This window comes from Podarcis muralis, chromosome 4 (genome assembly GCF_964188315.1).
Source record: "Podarcis muralis chromosome 4, rPodMur119.hap1.1, whole genome shotgun sequence".
Taxonomy (NCBI): domain Eukaryota; kingdom Metazoa; phylum Chordata; class Lepidosauria; order Squamata; family Lacertidae; genus Podarcis; species Podarcis muralis.
The window spans coordinates 53,721,835-53,749,578 of record NC_135658.1 but is presented as its reverse complement, the minus strand read 5'-3'; the positions used below and the strand labels follow the sequence as shown (position 1 = coordinate 53,749,578).

Below are 27,744 nucleotides of genomic sequence, written 5' to 3'. Positions count from 1 at the left end.
CAATTTTCTTACCATAAGCCACAGAAGAAGTAGAAGCACAGTGTACTAATGAGTCATTTTACCTGGAAAGTCCTGGCTGATGGTGTGACGGCTTGGCTGGTGGTAATTTTGAGAAGTTCAGGTCCCTGAAACAATCCATTATCTGCTGTATCTGAAAATAGCCAAGAGGAACATTTAAATAAGCATAGTATAGACTAAATTTTGAGGAAATTTATTGGGGAAAACTGCAGGTGTTAATGCATTTAGCTTCATATAGAAAACAATTTAACGTATTTTCAGATAATCATACAAGTTTATTTTACCTGTGGAATTCCATTCCAGGGGACTTACATTTAGCTCCATCTCTATCTATACCAGGAAGGAAGAGGCACTCATATAAAAAAGGTAAAAAGAACCATCTCTTTGTATCAGTAGGTCATTTTCTGGTTTAAAAAATATCCAGAGGTAGAAATGAGAGCTGTCTAGAAATTAGTCCACAAAATTCAGTCATTGTCAACTTTTCCATGAGGCACAGCTGATGCTTTCTGATAGCACAGTCCAAATCATAGAAATGTCATAATTAATTGAGAGCATCAGATTATTGTGAAAATAAAGCATATGCAAGTGATTCCGCACAATCTGTGACCCACTGGGCAAAAAGCCTATCAGCCATGCATACAAGCTCATGAGCGACCTGTTAAATTGGCCTGTGTAGTCCTTACAAAATTTAGGATGGGGAGAGTCAGGCACCAGAATGGCCACAATACTTGCCTTGCAGACTTTGTTCATCTGTTGACGAGTCACAAGACCTACAGACCTAATGTAAGGCTTTCAGGGAATGGAGAGGGGAAATTTTCCACTCTGGAATTTTCTCAGTTTCTCCCAACAGATCCAAGGTACTTCTATCATGTGTTACCTCAGTCTCTATGCCAAATGTTTGAAATTCTGTAGAAACTTGTGCAGATTTTGCAGAATTTATTGCTGTGAAATGGATGATATGATGCATCTCACCTGAATAGCACTTTCAGTCAAACTAAGCCTGTCCATTCCACTGTAGAAATGTATAGAAGCTATTTATTATTGTTATTTGTTTGCTTTATATCCTGTTTTTCATCCCAAAGCAATCCAGGGTGGCAAGCATATTAACAGAAATATCATTTTAAAAAATCATTAAAACTATTAAAAACAATTTCATTCTCTCAGTCAATGATTTCAGGGTTGCCACAAACAGTATATTTCAGCTACCAAATGACTGGACAAAGAGGAATGGTTACAAAGAGGAATGGAGAAAGACATACCTCACCAGGAAGAGCATTCCACAAATGGGGAACCACCTCTGAGATGGCCTGTCCGATCAACAACAACCAGGCAGCCCCCATGGGTGCATCACCAACAAGGCCTCACCTACCAACCAACTACACAAATGTAGATCAACATGAAGCTAGATGAACATGCAAACAGTTCTGAGAACTGCGTAGAAGCGAAGTATTATGAAATAAGTAGATAAGATATAGAGATGGATTCACACCTTATCCTAGTGTGTTATGGAGACCTTAATAAGCCAGCAGTTCCTGACTCTTCATGGAACTACACTGAGGCAGAAAATGTATGTAGCAATGGTTTAACATGGAGAAACAGCAACCTTTCATGGAGAGGGCTGGGCTGCAAATAGCACCTTCAGAGAGCACAGCTCCCAGGGGATTTTTTTGTGGGGAAATGGTGCAAAGGGAGTAGGGAACAGGTAAAAGGTAAAAAGGTAAAGGACTGCTGGTTAAGTCCAGTCAAAGGCGACTGGGGTTGCGGCGCTCATGTCGCTTTCAGGCCAAGGGAGCCAACGTTTGTCCACAGACGGCTTTCCGCGTCATGTGGCCAGCATGACTAACCTGCTTCTGGCGCAACAGGACACCGTGACAGAAACCAGAGCGCACAGAAAATGCCGTTTAGCTTCCCGCTGCAGCGGTACCTATTCATCTACTTGCACTGGGGTGCTTTTGAACTGCTAGGTTGCCAGGAGCTGGGACAGAGCAATGGGAGCTCACTCCGTCACAGGGATTCAAATTGCTGATCATAGATCGGCAAGCCCAGGAAGCTCTGAGGTTTACACCACAGCATCACCCACATCCCTCTCATGCACTCCAGGATCACTGATCACAACTGACACACACACACACACACATATGCATACACACAGCTGCTTTTTCTAAGCACGTCAGTTAAAAGCTCTTTTAATATAACCTGCAGTTTGGTCCTTTGTAAACATAGAAAGCTTTGTAGCTCAGGGAGCAGAAATCTGTTCAGGTTCTGTGGGAAATAGGTCTAGTTTTAATAAATGTTGTAAACTGTGCTGTGAGTTAGTAATGAAATGGGTGTATAAACAAAGTGGTGTAATGTGCACTGATATGACACTTGAGGGATGTGGAAATTAAATCCATGCCCAGTGCGAGAAGCAGGAAAAGCTAGTAACAGGAAGCAGCATCATGGAGTTACTTAATCTTAAAGTAGTATAACAATGCCCCTTTCTTCCTATTCGGTGACTCTTTTGCCCTGAGGTAAAAGTAAGAATCATGAAAGTACTTGTTTACATGAGGGAGATAGAAACATCTACCGCAGAAAGCTATGGCTCAATCATCTAATATTTTCCTTGTGATGAATTCCCATGTTAAGCAATAATCTACAGCTACAGTTCTGCATTGGGCCGGAACATTTCCCATATGGAGGAAATGAAGTTGGATATTATGCCACCGATGAACCTATTTGCCTGATACCTGTAAAGCAAGACCAAATAATTCAGTTTTATTACGGCTTCTGGTTTTGCAGCCCTAAAAACCAAAAACAATCTTATGACAATTTGGGGGGAAATGGTGTAAAATCTTGACAATGATTCCACCTCACAGATATTCACTGGACCTTATTATGAGTAAGTCTGCTTGGGATTTTGAGTTACCTCACGTGGGCCACTTCCTTTAACATTTGCTTGTCATAAGGAAAAAGAGGTCACTCCTCTCTTCTTATATTCTCTACTCAGAGCCATCCTAAGACTTGCATTAAATTTACCTCAGGGATGACAATGCTTCACATCTGATAGACAGGCATGACATGTAAGTACGTTAATCAAATCTATATACTGCATTACTTTATATGCCTTGTTTTAAGTGGACTTTGCACTTGCTTCAGCTTTTAAAGATACTCATGAGGGTAGAAGAAAAAGAAATGACTTTTCTTTGTTATCTTTTTCTTTCCCCCTCTCAGAGATCTTAAATTTGATGAAATTATAAGGGACAGTTATATATGCATTTATATACACTTACTCACTTTCTCATATTTCTGGTATATCAAAGTTAAATTCCTGACAGGCATTGGCTCTCTGTTGAAATTTGTGACAAAACATAACAAGTGAGAGGAGGTAAAACTGTTTTCTCACTGAAACAAATTGAGTTACATGTGATGTTTCCCTCACAGAAAAGACTTGAGATGCACTAATCGCATTGCAGGTTCTCACACAAGATGCAGCACTGTGATTTTATGCTTCTTTTTAATCCAAGTGTGTTCAAACAAAATGCTTTTCTTGGTATGAAAAACTGCTCAGGTGGATATATGCATGTACCTTGAGGACTTCCAGTAGGGGAATGCATGAACTTCCATTGTAGAACATTTTATGCTTGAAGTACATGCACTTTTGGGACTGAAATGCTATGAGTGTGCCAACAGCATGCAGCTCTACCTCTCATTTACATAAGCTGAGCCTGGTGAGGTGCTGAAAAGTCTGAACAGGTGTCTGGAACCAGTTGCTATGGGCAAATTACCTGACACTTAATCCAGACGAACCAAACCTGCTTTTGGTTGGGCTCTGTAGACCTTGGAGACAGTGTACAATCAGGTCCTATGCTGAGTTTCACTTCCGCTTGAAGAATCAAGTGGCTTGAGGGTGCTCTTGGACTCAGTATTGCCCCTTGCTATTAAGTGGCCAGGAGCACGTTTTACCAGCTTGGCCAACTGTCACCATACCTGGAGATATCTCCCTCCTCCTGCCAGTTAGTTGTGCAGCAATTACTTCCACTCTGAATTACTGCAATGCTCTTCACACACGGTAGGCTTTAAAGACACTTTGGAAACCATAATTGGTACAAAATGCAGTTGCAAGAATGTTGTTGGATGGCAGCTAGGTTTTCCATAAGGGCCATGCCCAGAACAGCAACATATGAATACCTGAAATGGGCACTACACTGATTTGATACCATCTGCAATGCTTTAGCTGTTCACTCCCAAGCTCACTCTAAAATGCTGGTGTTGATTTTTAAAGTCCTATACAGCAGGCTTCCTCAAACTCAGCCCTCCAGATGTTTTGAGACTACAATTCCCAGCATCCCTGACCACTGGTCCTGCTAGCTAGGGATCATGGGAGTTGTAGGCCAAAAAAATTTGGAGGGCTGAGGTTGAGGAAGCCTGCTATACAGCTTAATTCCAAGTCTGTCTGTTACCTGTAGAAACCCTGAGATTTTCTTCTGTGGCAGTGCTGTCAGATGGGCAGCAAATAAATAAATAAATAAATAATTTATTGAACTCTCTGTCCACATACCCTTAGGCAATTTTAAAAAACTTTTTTGTTACAACAGAAGTTTACAATATCATACATTGCAGAGATAATCATTTTGATTGCCTTTTTGCTCTTTATATTGCTGCTAATTATTATAGATTGCTGTTGCTTTTTTCTATTTGTTATTTTCTATTTGTTTTTTTAAAAAAAAAAAACAACAACCATACCATAAGTTATAAGCATTCATGTATGAGTTCACCCAGTATCTTGAGTCATGCAGTAAAGGTTGGGAATAAGCCTGATGGGATTTAGCAATTAACTTTTATCTAATTAAAGCAGACACCTGATCAGATAGTTATTCTGGGTGGCTATTTAGTGTGGCTTGCACTTATTTACTATAAGGTAAAAAAGTAAGTATTCAGATACGAAAAATACACCCCTCACAACAATATTAAACATATTGTTTAATATGTTTAAGATTGATATTCAGTGGTACTTTTCTCCCGTCTTCTGATAATTTTGGTGAAAATTCATAATACGCAACTATTTCTCCAAATCTAGGAGGCAATACCTCCAGTTTTGTGAAATACAGATTTTGTTCACAGAGACATAGTCACAATTAACCACCAGCACTAATATATTTCCACCAACACATGAGTTGTTGATCACTTCAGCACAACATGCTGGAAATCACTGCAGCACATATAATTGGAGTTTCTATTGGTTCTGTGTAAATGTTACTTCACTCGTTTCCTTTATTCTTAAGAGTTGTTGGTTTCAAAGGAAAAGTATTTATTTTCTGGTATTGTTTGCTTCTCAATTTGAGCTGATGCTATGATAAGAAAAGCCCCAGGGATTACAAATTCAAGTCAAAACAGGGCTCTGTACATGTGCTGTACCAAGAATTAATTCTTCACTACAGCAACAGATGGTATTTTACTCTTAACAGTGCAATCTGCATTTACTCAGAAGTAAGTACCACCGCCTTCAGTGGAACTTACTCCCTAGCAAGGACATTTAGGATTGCATATTCAAATTTTATATTAATCGCACATTAGTGTTTATTAAATGTGAAAGGAAACAGGAGATGAGTAAAATAAACATTGGCAGGCATATGGGGCAGGGAATAAAAAAATCTCCATATTTTTTTTTTGAACCCCAGGATAAGAAACATCTACCCTATTCCCAGCTCCAAACTGCCAATTGCTTTTATTCCTCCCCCTGTTTCTTTTATATTCACTTTTTCCTGCCCTCTTTTTCCAGGACATGTCCTCTTTTTCATGGGTATGTAAAATGAGAGTGGTCATAGTGATCCATAGTTAAAAAAAGAAGCCGGCAAATGTGTCCTGCTTTTTGCTCTTCAAAATATGGCAACCCTATGACAGCTTCCTTCCCCGGTGTCCTTCCTCTCTATTCCCAATTGACCGCTAATAGCAACTTATAAAATTTTCCCCACTTTCAAATTTCCATCAAAATTCTCTCTCGCCTTCCCACCTCCCACACCAAGCTCCTTAAGTGATAAGAAAGTTGGATGCGCATGAGCACAATGGTGGCTGATGCCCATTAGGACTGGTAGGTCGGGAGGCAGGGAAATTGACAGGAGGCGGAACCAAAGCCAATAACAGGCAGAGCCAACTGGTTCTAGTTTTATCGCCCTGCTTCCCCTTGCTGAGTTCTACAAGGACAACGCTGAGGCTACGGAGGAGGACATTGACAGGCAGAGGAGCCCCTTGACTGGTCATAAGTAAGAAGATCAGCAGGTGGGAGATGGCGAAGGGTAGTCTCAGACTGGTGTGGCAGTGCCCCATTCACTCTAATGGGCCAGCATCCACTGGGGGGGGGGAGAGGAAGAGGGAGAGAAGCAGAGGGGTCAGGAAGCCCAGCAGGCGCAGCACAGTGGGATTCACCATTTCTTTCCCTCAGCCCATTCATTCTTTCTACCTCCTTCTCTTCATTCAATTCTTTTTTTAAAAAAATAATTTATTAAATGTGTAAGTTGCTTTATCTTGCCCAAGGCAACCCGAAGCAACTTACAAACAAACAAAAACCCACATAGATACCTTATTTATTTCTCTTCCTTGCCTCACACATGGCTGGTGTGTCCTCTCTTTCCTTCTATCCCCCCAAACTTTCTTTTCCTCCCCTGCAGTTTTGCAGGCTAGAGCCTCACTCTTGACTTTCTCCCACCCCCTTGCATGCCTGTTTAGGGAAGTTTTAAAGGTTTGATCTTTTATCGTGTTTTTAATACGATTGTGAGCCACTCAGAGTGACTGGGGAAACCCAGCCAAATGGATGGGGTATAAATAAATTATTATTATATTATCATTATTATTATTATCATTATTATTATGCACTGCATATGTGGAGAGCTGCTAAGCCGTTTGAGTGTGCAGCCCAATGAGCTGCTGTAAACAAGCCGTAAACAATACCAGGGTGGAGTCTTCTAAAGGGAATGCAAGGCTGTGCACATTCAAAACACATTTTCTCCTTTCAAAGAATTCTGGGCATTGTAGTTTGTTAGGGGTTCCTGACAATGGAAGCTCTGTGAAGATGCATTGTATGCTTTAAAGGTGAACACAACTTAAAAGGAGCTGACAAGCCCAGACTAGGTGCTGGTCCACTAGTAATCAACATGACTTGCTCAACATTATTATGCTGGTCTTTTGCTGGTTGTTCTATGTAGTGTGAACCACTTTGAGAATATTTTTTTTAATGTTTAAAAGCAGTGTACATATATTTTTTTAAAAAAAACAAACCAACCAAATAGCTCTCCAGTTTTTATAACAGATTGTATCGCCTCACCATCACCTGCTATAATTTTACTGAGCAGGCTAAAAAACAACAACCCCAAAGAGCGAATTGTAGAAGAGGACCCTGTAGCTCAGTGGCAGAGCACATGTCTTGCTTGCAGAAGGTCCCGGGTTCAACCCCCAGCATCTGCAGGTAGGGCTGGGAAAGACTGTCAGAAAAACTGGAGAGCCACCAGTGTACTGACTGGAGTCCACCAGTCTACTGAGCTAGATGGACCAATGGTCTGGCTTGCTCTAAGGCAGTTCCTGTGTTCCTAGAGAAGGGCTAAAATGTCTCACACCCAAATTCATCCCCTTGCCTCCCACGGTCACAAGCTGTGAAACATTTCGGTGATTTTGAGTTGGAATCCAAAGGACCAAGTTTCCACCTCAGGGGCACCAAGTGTTCACACGTCCCACAGCAGGCGGTGCTGCTGTTCCTTCCTATATAGAAGAACTCAGAGTGAGGGAAGGAAGCATTTTTCCTTGCTCTTTTGCTTATATTGACATGGCTTCAAGATAATGCCTCAGAGTCAGGGCAGAAGAAGGTAAGTTGGAGGGTAGTGGTGGGGAAACAACACTTCTTGCTCAGCTCTAGGTAATTGAAATGTAATTATGCCTGTCTGGCTGTAAGCAATTATTTGCAACTAAAACATGCTCTTACAAGCTCTGTGCAGAAAATTCAGTTCCATTCCCCCTCTTTCCACCAGCACAACAGACTTCCTGGTTATTGTAATGATGGTGAATTCAGTTTTGATGTCTTGCCAGAGAATCTAGCTTTAATGTAGCACAGAGTCTGACTAAAATGCTCAGGAATATTGTGAGAAGCATGTGGGATTGGCACCACTCTTGTTACGCTGGTGTAATATTCAAGATCTCCACATGATAAGGCAGCTTGGAGAAGGAATTGTGGCTCCTCCATCTTAATTATGCTGAATGGAATTGGGATCGTTTGACAGAACAAGAATTAAAATCCTGTGGCTGTTTGTTGCACATTTGAGAGCATTCCTGATTTTCCCAAACTGTATTCTACTTTTCAGCAAAAGAAAGCATTGAGAGGATTTGCACCACAATACATAATTGATTCCTGACAAAAGATAAGACAATTATCTCCATCCTTACAACAGTTCATCTAAGTCTAGGTAAGTGTTACTAAAATAGTAAGACGTGGATACTATTTTTTACTAAAATAGTATCTCATTTGAGATGCTATGCTTTTCAATGTTCTTTTATTTTTTCTGCAACTAAATGCCTGGACCCGGCTTTTTGGCTGACAAATTTGTGCAGCAGCTTTGTACACAACAACGTACACAAATCAATGGATTGTGTGAGAAATGCCTTCTGCATGTATTCACTCTGTTCTCTCTCTCTCTCACTTCCTTACATCATCCTGGCCCCAACCCCACCCCTTCCCCAGTCTAACCCCAAACCCCACTTCTCCTTCCACAGTCCTAACCCCCAGCCCCATTCTACCCTCCTTTCTAACCACCAACTCGGCAATCTCTGATGAACTCGTTCTGTCCTGCCATCCAAATCTTCCAGCTCTCTGTTCTCCAGGTCTATATCTCTCTTCCACCTTCCACCGCAAGTGTACACCATTGTGGCAAGTCTTCACTACCGCTAGTGCAATACCATGGATGAGTAGAAGATTTATGGCAGGAGCAAGGTCTGGAGTGAGGCAGCTTCTAGTTTTATATTCTCTTAACAGGACGAGGGGTTTATTCTTGCTACAGCTTATTACAGCTACAGGGGAAATGTATACAGTATTGCCCCTATTGGGTATGCCCAGCCTACCCAGACATAGAGTTGGAAGGGACTCAGAGGATCATCTAGTCCAACCTCCTGCAGTGCAGGAGGACTGTGCAGCTGCCCCTTATGGGGATCAAACCTGCAACCTTGGCATTCTCAGCACCACGCTCCAACCAACTGAGCTATCCACGTAGAATGTTGCTGTGCCTTTTAATTTGTTTTTAGTTCATCGCTGCTGTTGTTATTGTTGTTGAATGTTTTAAAGAGTTGTTTTTAGTTTTTTAAACAAGTCATGTTCTTTTGTTCTCTCTGTAAACCACTTTGAGAAGGTTTTTTTTAAAAAAAAACAATCAAGCAGTGTATAAATTTTAAGAAATAAATAATTAAAATATCTGCCGTTCCATGGTAGCTGGTCCTTTAGGGCAAATGAGGTACTGCCCAACCAAACTCTGCCTGCCTCCACTTGCCTCTCTTCATACTTACAGCCAGTCCAGGGCAGCGGCTTCCTCTTCATTAGCAGGGACAGGGATGGATGCAAAACTAGAATTAGTTCCACCTGAGACCGGCTCTGACTCCTCCTTCTGTCGGCCTCCTTGCCTGCCACTCCCGGTGTTCATGCACCAGCCACCGCTGCTGCTGTTGCAATTCTATGACTGTTACTGTGAAATATCCCTAAAATGGAAATCTCACTCCTTCGACACATGGCTCACAGGGACCATTTGAATATTAATGGGTGCTGGGATTCCAGGTGGACCAGTCACAAGCCTTGTGGTTGAGTAAACAGTGCCATTAAAGCATAATAATGCAAAAGGAGGAGGAGGAAGGTGACTTGCCAGGAATAGCAGGCCTGAATCATCCAGGATGTTCCTGTAGCTTCACATGGCCAATGATAGCTCACCTTAGGACTCCACACAAAAAAGAATTAAAAAAGGTGCATGGAAGGAAATGCCTTGCTGTCCACAGTCAAAAGCCAGCTCCAAAAGGGTTTGAGGAGAACAGATGATATAAAGCAGCTGCTACAGACCAGAGGGGAAGGCATTGTCTATATGGAATAGGTTAATATGGCTCAGTGGAAGAAGCCTAGCTGGAGCTGCAATTTGTCTTGAGTTTGACGGCTCTTGCTGTCATCCAAAGGGAACTCATGGCTGATATTACTGTAAGTCTAATTTAATAATAATAATAATATATTTTATGGGAACTGTACATTGTTTCCATGCTAAATCTGTGTATTACTTTATATATAATATAAAATAGTTTGAAAACCTGCATGTTGGTTCTGAGTTATCAGTGCATATGGATCCACACTTAGCACAAATGGGGATATGACATAATTAATTTTGATGGTGTTACATAAAAGGATGAGTAGAGGATTGGGATATTCCTTGTATCTGAAAAGCAGGTGGAGATGAGAAATAAATATACCTTGGGTTGTTAGGAAAATTTCTTTATTAAAAAATAGCGAGAGAAGGTGAGGGTGGGTGCTAAGGGACAAAGAAGGAAGCAGCTCATTCAACCACATTTCAATATGGAACACTGGCATTGTAGAAAATAGATGAATTTCTGCTTATGAATCAAAGATACCACATCGGATTGATTTTCTGCTTTATTTTCTTTCTGATGTCATAGGGCACAGACAAATAATTATCATAAACCTATTATTGTGTTAGATACTGGACACAAAGGACAGAGGCAAATTGAAGTAATCTAACGGTTTTCAGCTGGTGGCAGCAGTTTGACAAGTGAATGGGATCCATGTTATTTTCATTATAGTTGCCACAGAAATAAAGCTGTATCTGCAGTTCAGCTCATTAAGGAAGTCTTTGAGAAAGAATGGTCTGCGAATAGTTGCTGCGCTTGTTTGATGCAATCGAGAAGAGTTCTAATGTCAGCCATGAGACTGAATGTTCTTTTTTTTCCCCCTCTCCTTTTGCAGCCTGAGTTGGATAATAAAATGAATATCGACCCAACTGAAGTAAGGTATGTGATGAAGAAGTTGGTTTATACCTATATCACAGAAAGGAACAAAAGAGGATGCTGTAACTACACAAACCCATATGTTCAAGAACAGGAGGAGATTGCTGCTTCTCTGTTCATCCTGATTGTTGTTGGGTTTTTTGGCTTCCTCCTGTTTTCTATGATGCTCAGCAATATTGTACACAGGCCGCGGGAAAATTACATGGACTATTTGTACCGCGAGAACTTTCAGGGAAATGCGAAAAGACCTTCCTGCAAAACCACACTGCCAGCGGCGGTTGCTCAAAAGGTCAAAAATGAGCCCAGCCTTTCTGGGCAGTGCCAAAAGACTAACAGCTGTACAATAGCAACTGAGCTTCCAAATGCAAAATCGGTGGTGAAGATCGTATGAAAGTGGACCTCATATGCAGCACAATAGCTTCTTCTTAACCACTGGTGATTCTGTTACTCACTGAAGCGTGGGACTAATTGAGCCTCTTCTTATACAAGCTTCTTGCTCACAGTGGACATGTCTGTTCCTGAGTGACACAACAGCTTTCCTGCTCAGGCCCTGAACCTTCAGATGAGGCACGGGAAATCAAGCTCAGACTTGTATGGCTCCTTTTATATTCCTTTTTGGCACGTCTCTCACAGAAGAAGAAAACCATATCCTTCCTCACGCTATTCATCATGCCATTGTGAAGGCATTTGTTCTTCTAGCTGTGGCCTGTGGGCACCCTTCGTTTTTTGCCCTTGGCATTAAGATCCATGGATTATTTATTTTTTTAATGTATAATGTGGATAATGTGTAAAAAATAAAAAATTAAAAAGCTTGCCCTAGCATGAGGTCTCCCATCTCACAGAATGCAGCAATACCTAGATTCAGATTAAACTAAGGTCCATGTCAATTTGAGAGCAGAACCAAGGGCCTGTCCACACTTCCTCTTGTCCTGGTGAATTCCACCGGGAAAACCCGCTCTTTACTGCTGAATTGGACCAGACAGCAGTTGGGCTTTCCGCAGATTGATGTTTGCTTTAGTTCAGCAGTAAAGAGCGGGTTTTCCTGGGGAAAGTGGCAGGGTAAACGGAAAACTGCTCAGAAGCACAGCACAAGTGGAAGTGTGGACAAGCCCTAAACTCTACCCAGAACACGGACTAGTCTCCTGTTCCCAGTTCCTATTATTGACTGCTGGGGGCAAGGCAGAGGAGGGAATTAACATCTGTGATATGAAGTCAGGAGGTGAGTAAAGTGGTACTTGATCAGGGGTGACCAAACTTTTCAGACACATTTGGATTTTAGAGCAAGCACCATGAGCTCTGCCACTCTGCTCACTTCTGTCACCCTTCCTCTGGATGAAACCCCTCTCCCCACAAGAGACAAAAAGAGCGAATGTGTGCATGCACGCCCTTTGTTTTTCTGAGGGATCAGGTAAAAGTAAGAGCTTGTAGAATTAATCTGGGCCTTGAAAAAACACTTGGAGCTGAAAAGGGAAGTGGGAAAGAGCCTCACACTTCCAACTTCGTCTTTCAGCTCTATATGCTTTTCAAGGGGGAAAAGGGTAATAACACCTTCACCTTCTCATGATCAAAGCAGTGGAAAATATAATGAAGTGCTTGCTATGTCAATTGAATGACAATGATTTCCCTTAGTACTTATGGGAAAAGCCTTTATATTAATTTCGATATGACCACCATCTCCTTCATATTATTTCATTCAAAAGCTCAGCCTTTTTCTAGTAGTCAAAGGCAGGCTACACGTAAAATATCTACTTTGACCTAAACACTTTGGTATGTAGTTGTGGTTTATACTTATTTGTGGGAGTCGTGTGGGATCTAAGAGCACATCATCCACCTAGTTGTTTTGAAGAGGGCCAGGTGTACATCCAGTTCACCTAATCCCTGCCACCACTCCCAGCATCTAACTTTTACACTCTCCACAACTAGAGTATTTGGAGTATGATGGTGGGGATAACTCAGCGGCAGAGCATCTGCTTTGCATACAGAAGGTCCCTAGTTAATTTCCTAGCATCTCCAGGCAGGGCCAGAACTCAGTGGGACTTACTATCGAGTAGACATGTACACACTAATCTGCCTTAAAACGCTGTGATGATTTATGCTTACTCAAAAGCATTGTATTTATGTAGGTGTGGGAACTAAGTTCCTTATCTAAAACAGAGATCTCTGGAGCAATCAAATGCCTAGAAGACAAATTACTAAATCAATTCCTCCTCCTTTGGAACATAGTGTTTTTATGCCACCCCAATCTCTGAGCAGCACAGGTTCCAGGGGCTTATCCAAGGGTTCATGTTTTCTTTTGGCACATCAGAGACTGTGGTACAGGGGTCAGCAAACTTTTTCAGCAGGAGGTCGGTCCCTCAGACCTTGGTGGGGCGGACTATTTTTTTTGGGGGGGGGGATGATGCAAGAGCACCACAAGCCCTGGTGGCTGCTTACCTGTGTCTTGCGAGGGCAGGGACTGGTGGTGGCGGTGGAGGGACGATGAGCGGCGCGCGAAAGGGCTCCAGAGAGGGGCTGCTAAAAATGGTGGCCGCTCAAGTACTGCTGCTGCTGGCACCAACAAAGCCCAGCCCCCTTCCTCCTCTAGGTAGGGCAGGGAGAAGCCAGGAAGGAGGGAGGGAGGATCCGCCACCGCTGTGTGAGGGAGAGGGAAGGAGAGGGAAAGAACGCTCGCGCTGGCGATCCACGTGGCAATTCCCGGAATGTCCATGGGCCGGATCCAGAAGGCAATTGGGCCTGATCCAGCTAACGGGCCTTAGTTTGCCGACCCATGCTGTGGTATATTTAGGATACATGGTTTATTTACACATATATACACTCTGAGCCTATGATGGAGGGCTACACAGCACCAACAGCCAAAAAGGGTCTTGCATGTCCCGTAACCGCAGCCTTGGATTCAAACAGAACAATACTCTCAAATGTTGCTCTGAGTCTCCTACTTCCCACTTTACTTTTAGGTCACATTACTCCCAACTCTCTACCCTATGCTCTGGCTTTATCCAGTGAGTGAGAGAGGCTCCTCCCAGTTATCATCTCATACCATGTTCTTTGATCCTTTATTGTCTTAATGGCCCATCACTCAGGCTATCACTTCAGGGAAAACTAGTCTGTCTTAATTATCTTTTAAGTCTTCCAGGGATTAGAAATATGAGGCACACAATTTAGCACCCCAAGCCTTAATTAAATTGTAACACTTGTTGAGTCCAGAGATTATAGTGATCTGGCACCCAAAAACTCATAACTCTAGTATCTCCCAGTTTCCACCTCTTCAATACTCTATTAATCCATATCCTTTTCAAAAAATAAACAAACGAAACATTGCAAATCCTTTCTGCCACCCAAGAATCTTCATTGGCCTTATTAGGATCAGTACCAGTATCACTACGTCAATACATTAACAAGATTGCTAAATGTCACAGGAGGCATCGCCTGTATCAATAGCCATTTACACACATTTGGGGTGTTTGGGATGTGTGAGCAGGCTGACTGTGGAGAGGGGAGCAGGGCTGTGCCCTCTGCCTCACCCCTAACCTTCGCCCAGATTGGCTCTGTGGACAAATATAGTCTTTGTACAGGCAACTGGCAGCAGATGGCATCTGTGCAGAGAAAGCCTAAACACATACAACCCATGCACATTTTTAATATGTGCAAAGGTCTGTTTTGTGATCCAATTAGTGTTTCCACATAGACCAGTCTCAGTGAGGCCATGGGAAGCAAATTTCAGCACCTGTGCCACCTGAATCTTACAATCACATCACATTCATAAAATAATCCCATAATGTTGGAATAATCTATCCATGTCTCAGCTGGGGGGGGGATGATTAAAGGGGTTGGTTTCTCACATTACCTGTTTTAACTTTAATTGTTCATATTACTCTGATCCCAGTACTTTTCCAATAGGGATCAGTGAACAGCAAATGCACAACTCACACTTAGGCTTGGTTGCCTATAGCAGGCTCCATTTTTTAATTTCCAGGCGTATGGAATGTTCCATATTTTGATAAACATTTTCTACCGTGGGAAAGTATACAGTCACTTCAGTAATAAGTCTCACATAACTTGGCTAGGAATGAGCCAGCCAGCCAGACAGGCAAATGGGGCAGAGCTAAGTAAATCAAATTAGGACCTTCAGTTTCTGATCCAAACAGAGATGAAAGATCCTCAAACTATCTGACATAGTGGACCAACAATTGTTTTTCCCAGTGTGCCAGAGACTGGTATCACATTCAGCCCCTGTAGCATCCCACACTGGGCTGTGGTGGAGTCGCCACGGACCAGCAACTGATGGCTCATGTGAACTGGCACAGGTCCATGGACCACAAGTTTTGAGTAGCACTGATCTATACAATTTGTAATGCTTTCGCTGCTGTTCATTTCATTGCTGTTGTTTCCAAGGATCCGTGTGACATATTTGTTTTTAGGTCGTTACAGTGGTACCTCGGGTTACATACGCTTCAGGTTACAGACTCCACTAACCCAGAAATATTACCTCGGGTTAAGAACTTTGCTTCAGGATGAGAACAGAAATCGTGCTCTGGCGGCGCGGCAGCAGAGGGAGGCCCCATTAGCTAAAGTGGTGCTTGAGGTTAAGAACAGTTTCAGGTTAAGAACGGACCTCCGGAACGAATTAAGTACGTAACCAGAGGTACCACTGTATTCCAGTTTATTTCCCTCATTATCCTCCCTTTTTTCGCTACTGTAAAAAAACCAGAAGTGTTGAGCGAAACTGCCCCAATGTGGATGTTTTGTTTTGTTTTGTTTTTTGCACAAAATTCCTCATTTAGTGGTGGGGTGGGTGGGTGATTGATGATGTTTTCTGTAAATTCTTCTTAGTGCCTTTTCCCCTTGACCATCTTTTTTTGATAAGAGACAATGGCCGATATTGAAGGAAACAGCAGTGGCTGGTCAAACCAGCAGTGGTTAATTTTGAAAACGAAAGAAGCAGCTCTTTAGTTATGCGATAAACATTGTGTTCACTGTTAATAAAAACAATTCGTTATTTTTTTTTACAATTGCATGACAATTGTTTTTCTCCATGGTTTACCCAGCTAAAATGTGAATGCATCATTCAGGCTGTGTTTTTTTTAGGATGCTATTGAATAACACATGTAATGAAATCCATTGTGAGATCATCATTGTCCTGGACACCATCAGAACTTTGTGTGCACTTCAATTTCACCTGAAGGTACAAGATGTTTCGCATTGTAAACCCGCTTTTAAAGCACATCATCCACCGGACTTCTCTCGATGCTAGTACAAGGAAACAATGCCTGCAATATTTGAAAACCCTAAGAGCGTTGCAACTTACAGGCTACAACACCATCTTTTTAGGAGAAACTGACCTTTCAGAAAGTCTAATAACAGGGGAAAAGGTTCCTCATGAAGATGACCTAAATTGGCCTGTATGGACAGTCGTACATGCCGGCAACAGTCAAGGGTGGGTACCATGGAGATACAGAGTGTTTCTAAGGGATGACTTGCCCCTAGACAAGCCAGAAGATGTCTTTCAGGAACTCTGTGACTTCCTGTCGATAACCTATGGGAAGTGTGCCATTGTGGTCAAAGAAAAAAGACAGCCCAGAGTGAAAATTGATGAGTCCACTCAGGAGGTGGAGATAAGCGAACCACAGTTTACACCTCTCCCTTTTTTCTCAAGCATCAAGTGCTGTCCTGAGGTCGCCAAGGCCACAGGCCATGAACTTCTCTCTGTGCCTTTCCCCTACAACCACCTCCACCCTATGGATGCCGCCTGGTCCTCTTTGAAATGGTTTATTATCAATAACAGAAAGGAGTTCTCCCTGACGACTTTGGAGAAGACCTATTCATACCAATGCATCCTCTTCAGTGATCTGCTTGGGAAAGGAATCGAGAAGATGAGCCCAAACAAGTGGAAGATAGCAGTAAACAAAGTGCGCAGATGGGAAAACTACTACTTGGATAAGTTTACTTAAACTTTCTTCCATCCATATTTTTAAAAATGATTGAAAATTGGCCAGCTGATTTGCTAAATGTGCACATCGATTCTCCTTCTGAGTTATAATTCTAAATCGACAGTAGCAATGGTGAATAAAAGCAAGAGTTTTAAGGCGACAATAAGCAATATGGTGCTGGGTTTACAGGTGTCATTCGAATAGAGATTTCATTCAATCTAGGTATGAGGAGGGCATATCTGCAGAAACTCAAGAGAGACAAAAGGTAGTGAATAAGATTAGCTGAACTGCAGAGGGAGGAGAGAGTGAAACTGGCCTTCACCCACAGAGCGAGACCAGAATCATACTTCCAGTGTGGAGTCCCCTGTCCCATCTGCCAAGCATTCCCACTGGCTTTAGCCCAAAGAAATCCCCTAGGTGGGGCCCTCCAGATGTGGTAAGGGGCTGAAACAGCCTAGGATCCACTAGATCAGTGTTTCCCAACCTTGTGCCTCCAGCTGTTTTTGAACTACAACTCCCATCATCCCTGACTAGCAAGACCAGTGGCAAGGGATGATGGGAATTGTAGTCCAAAAACAGCTGGAGGCACAAGGTTGGGAAACACTGCACTAGATCAGGGGTAGACAACCTAAGGCCCATGGGCCGGATGCGGCCCACAGGCCTTCTCAATCCGGCCCGTGGACGGTCTGGGAATCAGTGTGTTTTTACATGAGTAGAATGTGTCCTTTTATTTAAAATGCATCTCTGGGTTACTTGTGTGGCCTGCCTGGTGTTTTTACATGAGTAGAATGTGTGCTTTTATTTAACATGCATCTCTGGGTTATTTGTGGGGTATAGGAATTCGTTCATTTCCCCCCCAAAATATAGTCCGGCCCCCCACATGGTCTAAGGGGCGGTGGACCAGCCCATGGCTGAAAAAGGTTGCTGACCCCTGCACTAGATCCTGAGACAGCTCCAATAATATGATGATGATAATAGTAATTTTATTATTTATACCCTGCCCATCTGGCTGGGTTTCCCCAGCCACTCTGGGCAGCTTACAGAATATATAAAACATAACAAAGCATCAAACATTATTAACATCCTGATACAGGGTCTGATTGCTACAGCACCTTCAAGGTGGTTTGTTGGGGTTTGGGACTACTCCATTTACCAATCTCTCAATCTCAGGCTGTAAGTATAATGTTGGGAGACAGGACCATTCTACAAGGTGCTGCAATGATTGCTAAGATGATGCACATGAAATACTTTCCGAGATTTTGGGAAATGCTTTATAATTTTGTATTTCTAATCACAGAATCATGCCAAGTAATATCTATGATGTTCTGCCAGCAGAGCATATTGCACTTGAACAAGCTGGTGAAATTGCCATTCTTCTTGTTGAATTAGCGATGGTTTCATCTGAAAACCACCTACAGCCAATTGCCACAGTTTCATCCAAAGCCAGACACCCTTTTCTCAGGTTCCTTTCTAAAATACTCATCCCCAAATAGTTTGCACGATTTTGAATGAAAATAGAAATCTAGATGAGATAGAAATGGATTATAATAAGGAGCTGTCCAAAAAAAATTAATCCAGGAACCATATCAATATTTTGAAAGTGCAGCCTGTGTATCATCAGCTAGGAGCTGGATGAGTAAAGATGCTATCTCCCATTCAATGGCCAGCCCCTTTGGGGAGGCCATCAAGTTTATGTCATATATTGGGGACTTAGAGATTGGATTACTGAAATGCACTTGGAGTTTCCCTTGTTCTTGATGTCGAAGCTCTGAGTGTTTGGTTTCTAACAGTCAAGCAGTATACAAATTGTATGAAACAAATAAATATGTACCCGAAAGAGTAGGCATGTTCACTGATGCTATTTATGTGTGTGTGAATGCATGTGCGTTTATTTTGCACCCCTCAAAATAAAAACAAAATCCTGTGATTGGTCATGGCTGAAGCACGGCTAACTGGCTACAATGCTGCAGAGAGACTCTATCGTGTGTTTCTTAATCCAAGGAGAAAAGCAATACAAACATAGTGATGTAGACATTGCTCCCATCTTTATTTGAATTTCTGATGGGCTTTGGCAGGCCTTAGGTGGCTGGACTAGTCAAAAATAGCCATTTGGAATTCTCTTGGGGGCAGGAGCAGATAGGCAGATAGACTGGAAGGGGCACACGGGTCTTCTGCAATCAAGGCTATCTTAGAAGTACGACTGCCTGAGCTCAATGACGTTTGCTGCCAAGCATTTATAGGGCTGCATTTGTAACTAATCATACTTGTTTCTGTTTAGCATGAATCATGCTCTCCAGTCTTGCCGGTTATAGCAGTTCACCATATTTCCACAGGATGGCAGCATAGATAGATAGATAGATAGATAGATAGATAGATAGATAGATAGATAGATATAGGCCTCACACTATTTGTGTACTAAAAATGATATTCCTGTGTAGCTTCTATTGCCATTTCTTAAGGGTTTCAGCTTTTTGTTTGTTTGTTTTTGTTTTTCAAAAAGAGTGAGGCCTCTCCAACCTGTTACCAAAACAAAATAAATTGGGGATCCCTTTTCCCGCTTATAGTGACAGGGAGAAAGTGCCTTCTGGCCAGTTGAAGACAGGCACAGCAATGGCAGAGCTGGTAAAACGCAGATTTTCCCCTGTCAGTTGCTCAAACTTCTCACAGTTTTTACACCTTGCCTGCAGTTTACTAAGCGGAATGATAAATAGGCTCATCAAAGTTTTCCCATTTTCATGAAAGTAACTTTTTGCTACAGCATGGAACTTTCTCCAGACTTTGACACTGGGTTGTAACAAACATGGCTCTGAACAGTGATAATCATCATCATCATCATCATCATCAACCAGTGGGTTTCTTACTAAAAGAAAAATGGAATAAAACCCATTCCTGATACATCCTAGTTAAATCCACTATCTAGTACAGACATCAATTTAATTGTAATTACTCAAGCAACCTAAAAAAAACCAACTCTTTTAGCAAACCTTACAATTTATAAAGAAAACCCGAAGAACAGCTTCAGTTAAACACTTTAAAGTCCCACAGATGGCAACAGCAGTTCCACAAATGCTTATCTCTCCTGAAGAATTCAGGCATATAACACACGTCTGTGCAAGTTTGCTCAGAAGTAAGATTCACTGTGTCCAATGGGGCTGATTCCAAGCAGGAGTGCACAGGACTGCAGCCTTACAGACCTACTCAGAAACCCAATAATTTAAATGGACTTTAGTCTCAAGTAAGGTGTACAGGATTGCAGCCATAGCAAAATCTAAGTAGCGCAGTGCAAAATGAAGTTGTTAAAAGTAAATAGGTGACAGCTGGATTTTCATACTTTGAAGTTTGAAACACAATGTTGTGGGGGAGGGAAATGATGCCTTTTAAACCAAATGTAAAATTCAAGTTTCCTGATTATTGTACTCCAAACAAAATTCCTTTCAAAACCAGCGGATCGGACAGGACTAACTCAAGTCCAATTGTTCTCAATGGTATTCATACCCAACTTTAGCTATATCAGTACCTGTGGGAGGAAAATGTGGAAGGTCAGCAATTTAACTCATCTTGCTTTCAGGGAAAGATTTCATTAGACAATCCCTTCTATCATAGCAACCTGACATGTACCATTTCCTATACGCAACACCAAATCAGTTTTACAAACAGAGCTTTTATTATATAAATAGCTGACAGGATATTCTTCTTACTTATACCAGAAAAATAATAATATAAAAATCCAACACACTTGTGGTATGTTGCTCTTGGGGAATTAAGTTTCTCTGGCACAGCATTCAGTTTCAGTGAAGTCTTCAGCTCTCCCAGGAAAGGAATCCAAGCAAGCTGCCAAACAGCTACAGATCTGCACACACAAAAGAAAGAGTTGTATTTGCAGTAGTTGGATTTTTTAAAAGAGCAGCAGTCTTCCCATGTGGATGCATCAGGACATCCGTGGGAAGGGCCACAGCTCAGGGGCAGATCATTTGATTAGCACCCAGGTCACTCCAGGAAATCCTGGGAACATCTGGAGAGTCACTGTCAGTCAATGCAGACAATACTGAGACAGGTGTACTAATGGTCTGACTCTATGCAAAGCAGCTTCCTATATTCCTGTTAGGACTGTGTGATTCACCAGGTCATAAGACACCTTAGGATGGAACTTCATGTTCCACTACCACTTCATATATTGGGATCCACAAAGTGGTGCCAAGAGGATATGATCTGCAGAGGAGAATCAGCAGTGGGGGTGGGGGTAGATGTTTGGGGAATCCTCTTTGGTATCCCCCCCCCTTGCAGCTGCTTCTCAGCCAACTTGTCCCCTGCTAGGGTTAACGATCCATTTTTTGAGATGGGCAGCCACAAAACAGACCTGCACATACCACATTCCACTCTATTTTAAATTGCATTTTAACCTGTATTTTAAATTGGGTCCCCCCCATTATGTTTTTACTGTGATGTTATTGGTGTTAGCCACCCTGAGCCCGGCTCTGGCCGGGGAGGGCGGGGTATAAATAAAATTTATTATTATTATCATCTGAGAATAGGTGGGTGGCCTGTAAGCTACAATCTTGTACAAAAGAGCTTGTGAGAGGGCAGGCAAAAGGTGTATGCCTTTGAAAAATGTTTACAGTTTAAGGAAAGCTTTATTCCCTTTTAACGGTAATTTTGCAAAGTTTTATATTTATCATTATTATTTATTACATTTTTATTCCACCCTTCACCCGAGGATCACAGGGCACAACATAAAAATACAAAATGAGAACACCAAATGCATAATAAAACTAAAACAAACTAGTAATCCCTCTACAAAAGCATTTAAAAGGCCACAGAATGTTCAATCAGCCAAAGGCCTGGTTATAGAGAAAAGTTTTGCCTGGCATGTAATGAGCCTCCCTAGAGGAGCATTCCACAAATGGGGAGCCACCACAGAAAAAGCCCGTTCTCTGCCCTCGGGGCCTCTTGTGGAGGGACCACCTGAGGAAGGGCCTCAGACTATTATTGCAGAGTCCAGGTTGCTTCATAGTGTATGGCTCTCATGGTGCTTCTTTGTTTTGTAGATGTACAGTTCCCATCAGTCCCAGCCAGCATTGGCTAGAGCAGATGGGAGTTGTAGTCTGAAATATCTGGAGGGCACCAGGTTACTGAAGGCTGCTTTACACACATAGTGGTGAATGGAGTCAGACAAGAAACACTTCAAGCATTCTTTCCAGTCAGACCCTACCTCTTAAGACGTTTCAGTTTTCTTTTTTCTCTTCCCTTTTCAGCTTCTCCTCCTGTTCTTTTTTCATTTTCTCCTCAAGCCTTTTCCTCTGGTACATTTTTGCCCCAGCAAATGCTAAGCAAAGGATTAATGTTTTAGCTGCTAAAATGTACATTAGCAGTGGGAAATTTTCCAGTGCCTAAAATGGAAACAACAACAACACATACACACGTTTTTTTAAACTGTCATCTGCTACAGTTCAAGACATGTGAAATTCTTTTCTGGTAAGTGGCAAGAGAGGCTCGCGTGCACCAAACCCACAGGAATGCAGATATTATCTGTCTAATGGCAGGACCAGGAAAGGGCACAGACATAGAGCATAAGACCAGGGAGCCTAAAGCATCCATTCATCTGTTGAGACAAACTGTAGTCTGTCAGCAGCTGAAAAAACAAGATAATAGTAAAGGAACTTGGGTGCAAACAAACAAACAAACAAACAAAACCCAACAACATTGCATGCAGTAAATAATTGTATTTTATTTTTACTGTTGATGAAAATAATAAATTATAAGACTTTTAATTTGTTTCTCAACTGCTGACTGACTACACTTGCATAGCAATGAATTCACATAATAGAAAAATGCAGGTATTTGAAGATGCAGGTATATGTTCCTGTTAAACCAAGGATTTTCTTTGACAGAGTCATCCATCCACACAAAACATGCAGAACTATTTCTTCCTTAGCTCTTTGGTTTAGAAAGTAGCATGCAAGGTTTTACAAATTAAGGGTCCTCACCTTCCAGTTCATTAGCCACATTTTGATTCAGCAACAATGTCAAGGCTTACACCTCAGGCAGAAGCAAACGGTGCTGGTCAGATTTATGAGAAACGAGTGGAGTAAAAAAAGCCACCTGAAAAATAAGATATTCAGATAGTTTATTTGTGCCTCTGATATATATGAGAAACTGCTGGAGGAAGGATCACCTGACAAAAATATCCAGCCAATCTGTCCTAAGATATAATAAGAAGTGTTGACTATATAGTTGTGTAGGAAGATCACGGCTCCTGCTGCTTAGACAGATACAGAACTTTCAAGAAAGCTCTCACAGTGTCTGAATGGGAGATGTTTATCTGCTGAGTGACAGGAACAGCAACCAGTTGGAGTGTAATGAAAGCAGAGAATTGACTGGTTGGAGACAGGTGCCAGAGCTGTACAGGGCAATCCCTTTCCACCTGTTGAAAATTCCAGAATATTCAGCTAAAAAAGCCACACTGGCTGCACTGTGAGCTTGTTAATTGTGACAAAGTCCTAATAAAAGCACAATCCTATACAAGTCTACTTAGAAGTAAATCCCACAATCTTTAATGGAGCTTTCTCCCAGGTAAGTGGGTCTATGAACGAACTTCAGGGGAAGGGCAACTGGTAGCAACAGGAGGAAATCATGACTAACTTTCAGGATCCGGGTCATGGTTTGGCAGTTTTCTGTGGAATAAATACATTAAAGCTCTTAACAGTAGAAATTCAAGGTCTAAGAGTCAGCAAGGGGAAAACGACAAGTGTAGGTGATTGTGTGGTGGTGTATCTCATTCCTCGGTACAACAAACAGGAGAAAATAGACTGTGAGGTTTATTGTTGGCATCCGTCCGAGAGGCAATTAAGAGTGTGGAGAATTAAGTGTGGGAATGAGGAACCCCTATAAACCCAGCGCAAGGCTCTCAGAACTTGAACATGCAATACCAGAATTGACCCCGTTTTAATACCAAATGAATGAAATATTCCTTCCACATGAAACTATAACTCCAGATAAAACATAAGGAAACCAAGCCAGTTAAGATTCCACAGAAAGTTGACTGTATTTTATTTATTGCTACTGAAGGCAGAGAGTCAGTCTATATATTCAGCATAAAGTTTTCCAGTCAGAATGGGACTATATTCATTCAGGTTGCAGCCAGGGTATTGTATATTTGAATGTCCTTCCTCTACGTACAAAGTGGGCATATTAAGAAAATCCTTGTGCTACCTTTGGGAGGTACAGTTCCCGTGTATAGGAGGTATCTAATGTGGGGAAACATTCAAACATGTGGGTGCCCTTATGTGCCCACTCAACTGCATAGATCCATAGAAATGGCACTTCTACAAGTGCTGCATAATGATAGCTTTGCACTTGCAAGAAATTGATCTTTTCGTGTGGAAGCATATACTCTTTGCAACTCCCTGGCCATTGATAATAGGCAGACACCTTTACTATGTCGTTTTTGGCACCTGCTAAAAACCTTTCTGTTCCAGCAAGTTTACCCAGGCATATGATTTAAGTGGGTATAATTTAAAACAACTGATTTGGCCCCGATTCACTAGCTTGTCTAGATGGTGTACTAAAGAGTCTCCAGATTTGGTATATTAACTACCAAGCTGCCCACAAGATGCCTGGGGGCCAAAAACTGGGCTGCCCCATCTGTTTTAGTGGCTTGGCTGAATTTGTTTGGCTCTAACAGTGGAGGAGAGAAATGAAAGAGCAGCAGAAGAAGAAGTTAAAGGCTAGGGAATCCAAAACCACTCTTTGTGTATGGAACAAAATAGGAAAAATAAATAATGGAAGCTCAGGAAAAACAGAAAATCAGGCCCCAGAAGCAACATCCAGGCTATTAAACTTGAAAAGTATTTCTGTCAGTGTTCCAGAGTCTTCATTTTTTAATGAGTCCAGAAACATTTTCCTCTCACACTTCGCCCAGCATGCATGGTTTTTTCATCCCAGAGCAAAAAATCAGCAGTGCTTTTATTAAAATAAAATGCCAGTAATGGGAGGGGGAAATAATTTTCTCTTTACTTTTCTGATTTTGTTCAACAGTGAAGTGTTTTTATTTGACTCAGAACCTTTTCATGGACCTTACTCCCCCAAATTTCTATCCAATATACAATTTGATGCTTACCACCTATTTGGAAGTACGTAACTCGTAGATTTCAAGGGAATCTACTTCCAAGTAAGTGTGCTTAGGACTACAGTTGCAGAATGCACATTTATTCTGAAACCACTTGTCTTCTATGTCCGTTTCAAGTACCCACTGTGCAAGATGACTTGCAATTTCCAGTACCTTCTCTCTCCAGATTACACTGCTTCTTATACTGTTTTCACCTAGCCCTAGGCAGAAAACAAGAGATGAAAAAAATTGTGTGTCCGATAAGCAAGATCTTCCACTTAATATGTTAACAGAAGTATTAATTCTTTACACTGATAACAGCAGCTTAAAGAGAAACCTTACATGTTCTGTGTTCAAGGTTAAGAACTATCTTGAAAGCCCTGGTATCATGTTTGTTTCCCCACAAAAAGTCAGATAAAGTGTAGATACAAGTAATCTGTACCCATTATGGTTTGTTGTCCCCAAGCTATACATACAGTATCTGTCAGCAAAAGGAGACCAGACTTAGTGTCTGGGCTTACTATAAAGTCTGAGAAAAAATTGCTGAATAATATAATAAATTATAACAGCCAGTCACCCTATTTCCCTCTTACAGATTCCAGTTGGGTCAATCAGGAGAGTTAAAACCTCACATGACATGCAACAATAAGGTTCATGTGTAAGACTAAAAATCTTCCTGCACATTGCATGCAGATACATGTAGTTAACCTGCTATTGGTGCTTTAAATAAATAAAAGGTGGGGAGGAAGGAGAGAACAGCTTTTGAGAAGAACAATTTAGGGCAACCTTTCTCAACCTTGGCTCCCCAGCTGTTGTTGGACTACAATTCCCATCACCCCTGACCGCTGGTCTTGATAGTTAGGGATGATGGGAGTTGTAGTCCAACAACAGCTGGGGACAGAAGGTTGAGAAAGGCCGATTTAGGGTGTGTTCATATTATCACCTTGGGGAACAATGAAGTTGGTTGTTTCTCCCAGTGCCATCTCAGAGTTCTTTCTCTCCTAGCTGTTCACATCAGCACAGCTTCATTAGTGTCAAATTTGTTTGTTTGTGCGCACACCAGCGATTGTCAACAGGGCAGGCCAGATCCTTATTTCCACAAGCCTACCTGTCAATCGCCTGATGTCATTATGACACACATCAAAAGGAAGGCCCTGACTTTACCTGCCTCCCACCTGATGTCAGGAGTGGGGTAGATCAGAGCGGTTTGGGGAAAATAGCCTCATGGACCAAAGGTTTTCCACCACTACTATATGTCTGTTTATCTGAAGCATATTGCAACTGTTCTCTTCACATTGACACCAACGCTAAAGTTGCAAATTGCTAACGTGGCATAGAGATGTGCCAGTGAGGTCCTCATGTCTGCTCAAGTATACCTTTACAATAACCAGTGATAGAGCCGCCTTGCTTGTGGCATTGCACCTGTGGAATCACTTTCCCTCTGCTAGAAGACGTGCACCAGCAGTTATGTTACTGTAATTTTAATGAAATGTATTATTATGAAATAATATTATTATGTATTACTATGAAATTCCCTTGTGTTTTTTTAATGAGAGACAGTATGAAAATATTTTAAATAAATAAAATACATAAGCATACAATACTTAAATAGATTGGGAAACCAATTAACTGGTCATGTTCACAACTAGCCAACTAAATGCCCTTATGCAGATAGAAACTTTTTCAATAGCATCAGAGCAGCATAGGATACCAAAGGCAGAAGTGAAGCTTTCTGCTCCCTAGCTCTGTAAATTCTGAGTGCAAAAAGACGCACTTCCTCGCCTGCGTTATAGATAAGCATAGCTACATTTTAAATTGGGCTTTTGCATCTAATACAGAGCTAGTCTGCAGACCAAACCAAGGCTTAGCATGAACACATGGACTCCCATAGAAGAGATTGTGGGTGCTTTGCTCTACTCAGACAAATTACAAGCTGTAACTAAGGTTATGGCTTATCTGGAGAAGATAAACCGTAAGTCTGAGTTAGGATGACACACTGAATCATGGCAGCGTTGTAGCAGCAGACCAACCGAGGAGCAAGGAAGCTACAATGTCCTGTCCCGGAACTCTCACGCCTGTGCAAATTATGCAAGCGGGGGGGGGGGGGGGAGAGAGAGAGAATTTCAGCCACCCAGCTTTTAATGTGCATTGTGCAATCTGATCCCATGCATGCTCGCCGAAGTAACGTGTCTCAGATTTCACCGGAGCTTACTTGCAAGTAAAGGTTCAGAGAATTAAAGGCATCGCTGCTCAAAGGTGCAGAACGACTGTAAACGTAATAGCCATTATTTGACGATCATGATTCTTTTAAGAAGGTCAAAATATTGAAAACAAGGCCCACAACGCCATCAGCTTCCATGAGTTATTAAAGTTAACATTTAAAAGAAAAACTATTACAAACAATCCTAGCAACGCCACTCATTTTGTGATTTAAAAGCCACACTACCTTACAATCAGCCATTCAACACAGGAAAAGGCTACAGACTACAAGTCCCAGAAGGCTTTGCTGTCTGAAAATACGTCACACAGCGCGTCAATAATTTAAAACGAGATGTTAACCCTTTCATCCCTTGTCCTGCGGGGAGTCAAGCAGCTGTGCTCACAAGCGATGTAACTAGGAAAATTTCTCGCTATGAGAGGGATGTATGTTAATGAATAAGTAATATATGAAGATACCCGTTTTACTGT

The 27,744-nt window shown here is 41.8% G+C and overlaps 2 protein-coding genes across 8 annotated transcripts; one reads left to right on the top strand and one right to left on the bottom strand.

The window, feature by feature from the left end:
* Positions 1-56: 56 nt before the first annotated feature.
* SMIM11 (small integral membrane protein 11) lies at positions 57-27,565 on the bottom strand. Of its 7 annotated transcripts, XR_003706423.2 has the most exons (6): positions 27,503-27,543; positions 25,069-25,277; positions 22,937-23,051; positions 22,162-22,339; positions 20,689-20,802; positions 57-151 (listed from the first exon to the last, which is right to left on the bottom strand). XR_003706423.2 is itself a non-coding variant. In XM_077927320.1 (5 exons), exons 3-4 carry the CDS (start codon positions 22,955-22,957, stop codon positions 22,175-22,177), a joined length of 186 nt encoding a protein of 61 aa, XP_077783446.1. In that variant the 5' UTR covers positions 22,958-23,051; positions 25,069-25,277; positions 27,503-27,546; the 3' UTR covers positions 20,594-20,794; positions 22,162-22,174. The 7 variants fall into 7 exon arrangements, 6 of the variants coding, with proteins under 6 accessions (XP_077783446.1, XP_028582946.1, XP_028582950.1 ...); XM_077927320.1 differs by lacking the exon at positions 57-151 and having other exon boundaries at positions 20,594-20,794; positions 27,503-27,546; XM_028727113.2 differs by lacking the exon at positions 57-151 and having other exon boundaries at positions 20,594-20,802.
* C4H21orf140 (chromosome 4 C21orf140 homolog) lies at positions 16,162-17,129 on the top strand. Its single transcript, XM_028727110.2, has one exon. The coding sequence runs from the start codon at positions 16,215-16,217 to the stop codon at positions 16,971-16,973; it is 759 nt and encodes a 252-aa protein (XP_028582943.2). The 5' UTR covers positions 16,162-16,214; the 3' UTR covers positions 16,974-17,129.
* Positions 27,566-27,744: the final 179 nt, after the last annotated feature.

Coding starts and splice junctions, on each gene's coding strand:
- SMIM11 (XM_028727116.2), bottom strand. CDS start 22,957: ATGTGGCTAATGAACTGGAAG. Junction 22,340..22,936: donor TGTGGCTAATGAACTGGAAG/GTGAGGACCCTT, acceptor TTTCCATTTTAG/GCACTGGAAAATTTCCCACT.
- C4H21orf140 (XM_028727110.2), top strand. CDS start 16,215: ATGTTTCGCATTGTAAACCCGCTTTTAAAGCACATCATCCACCGGACT.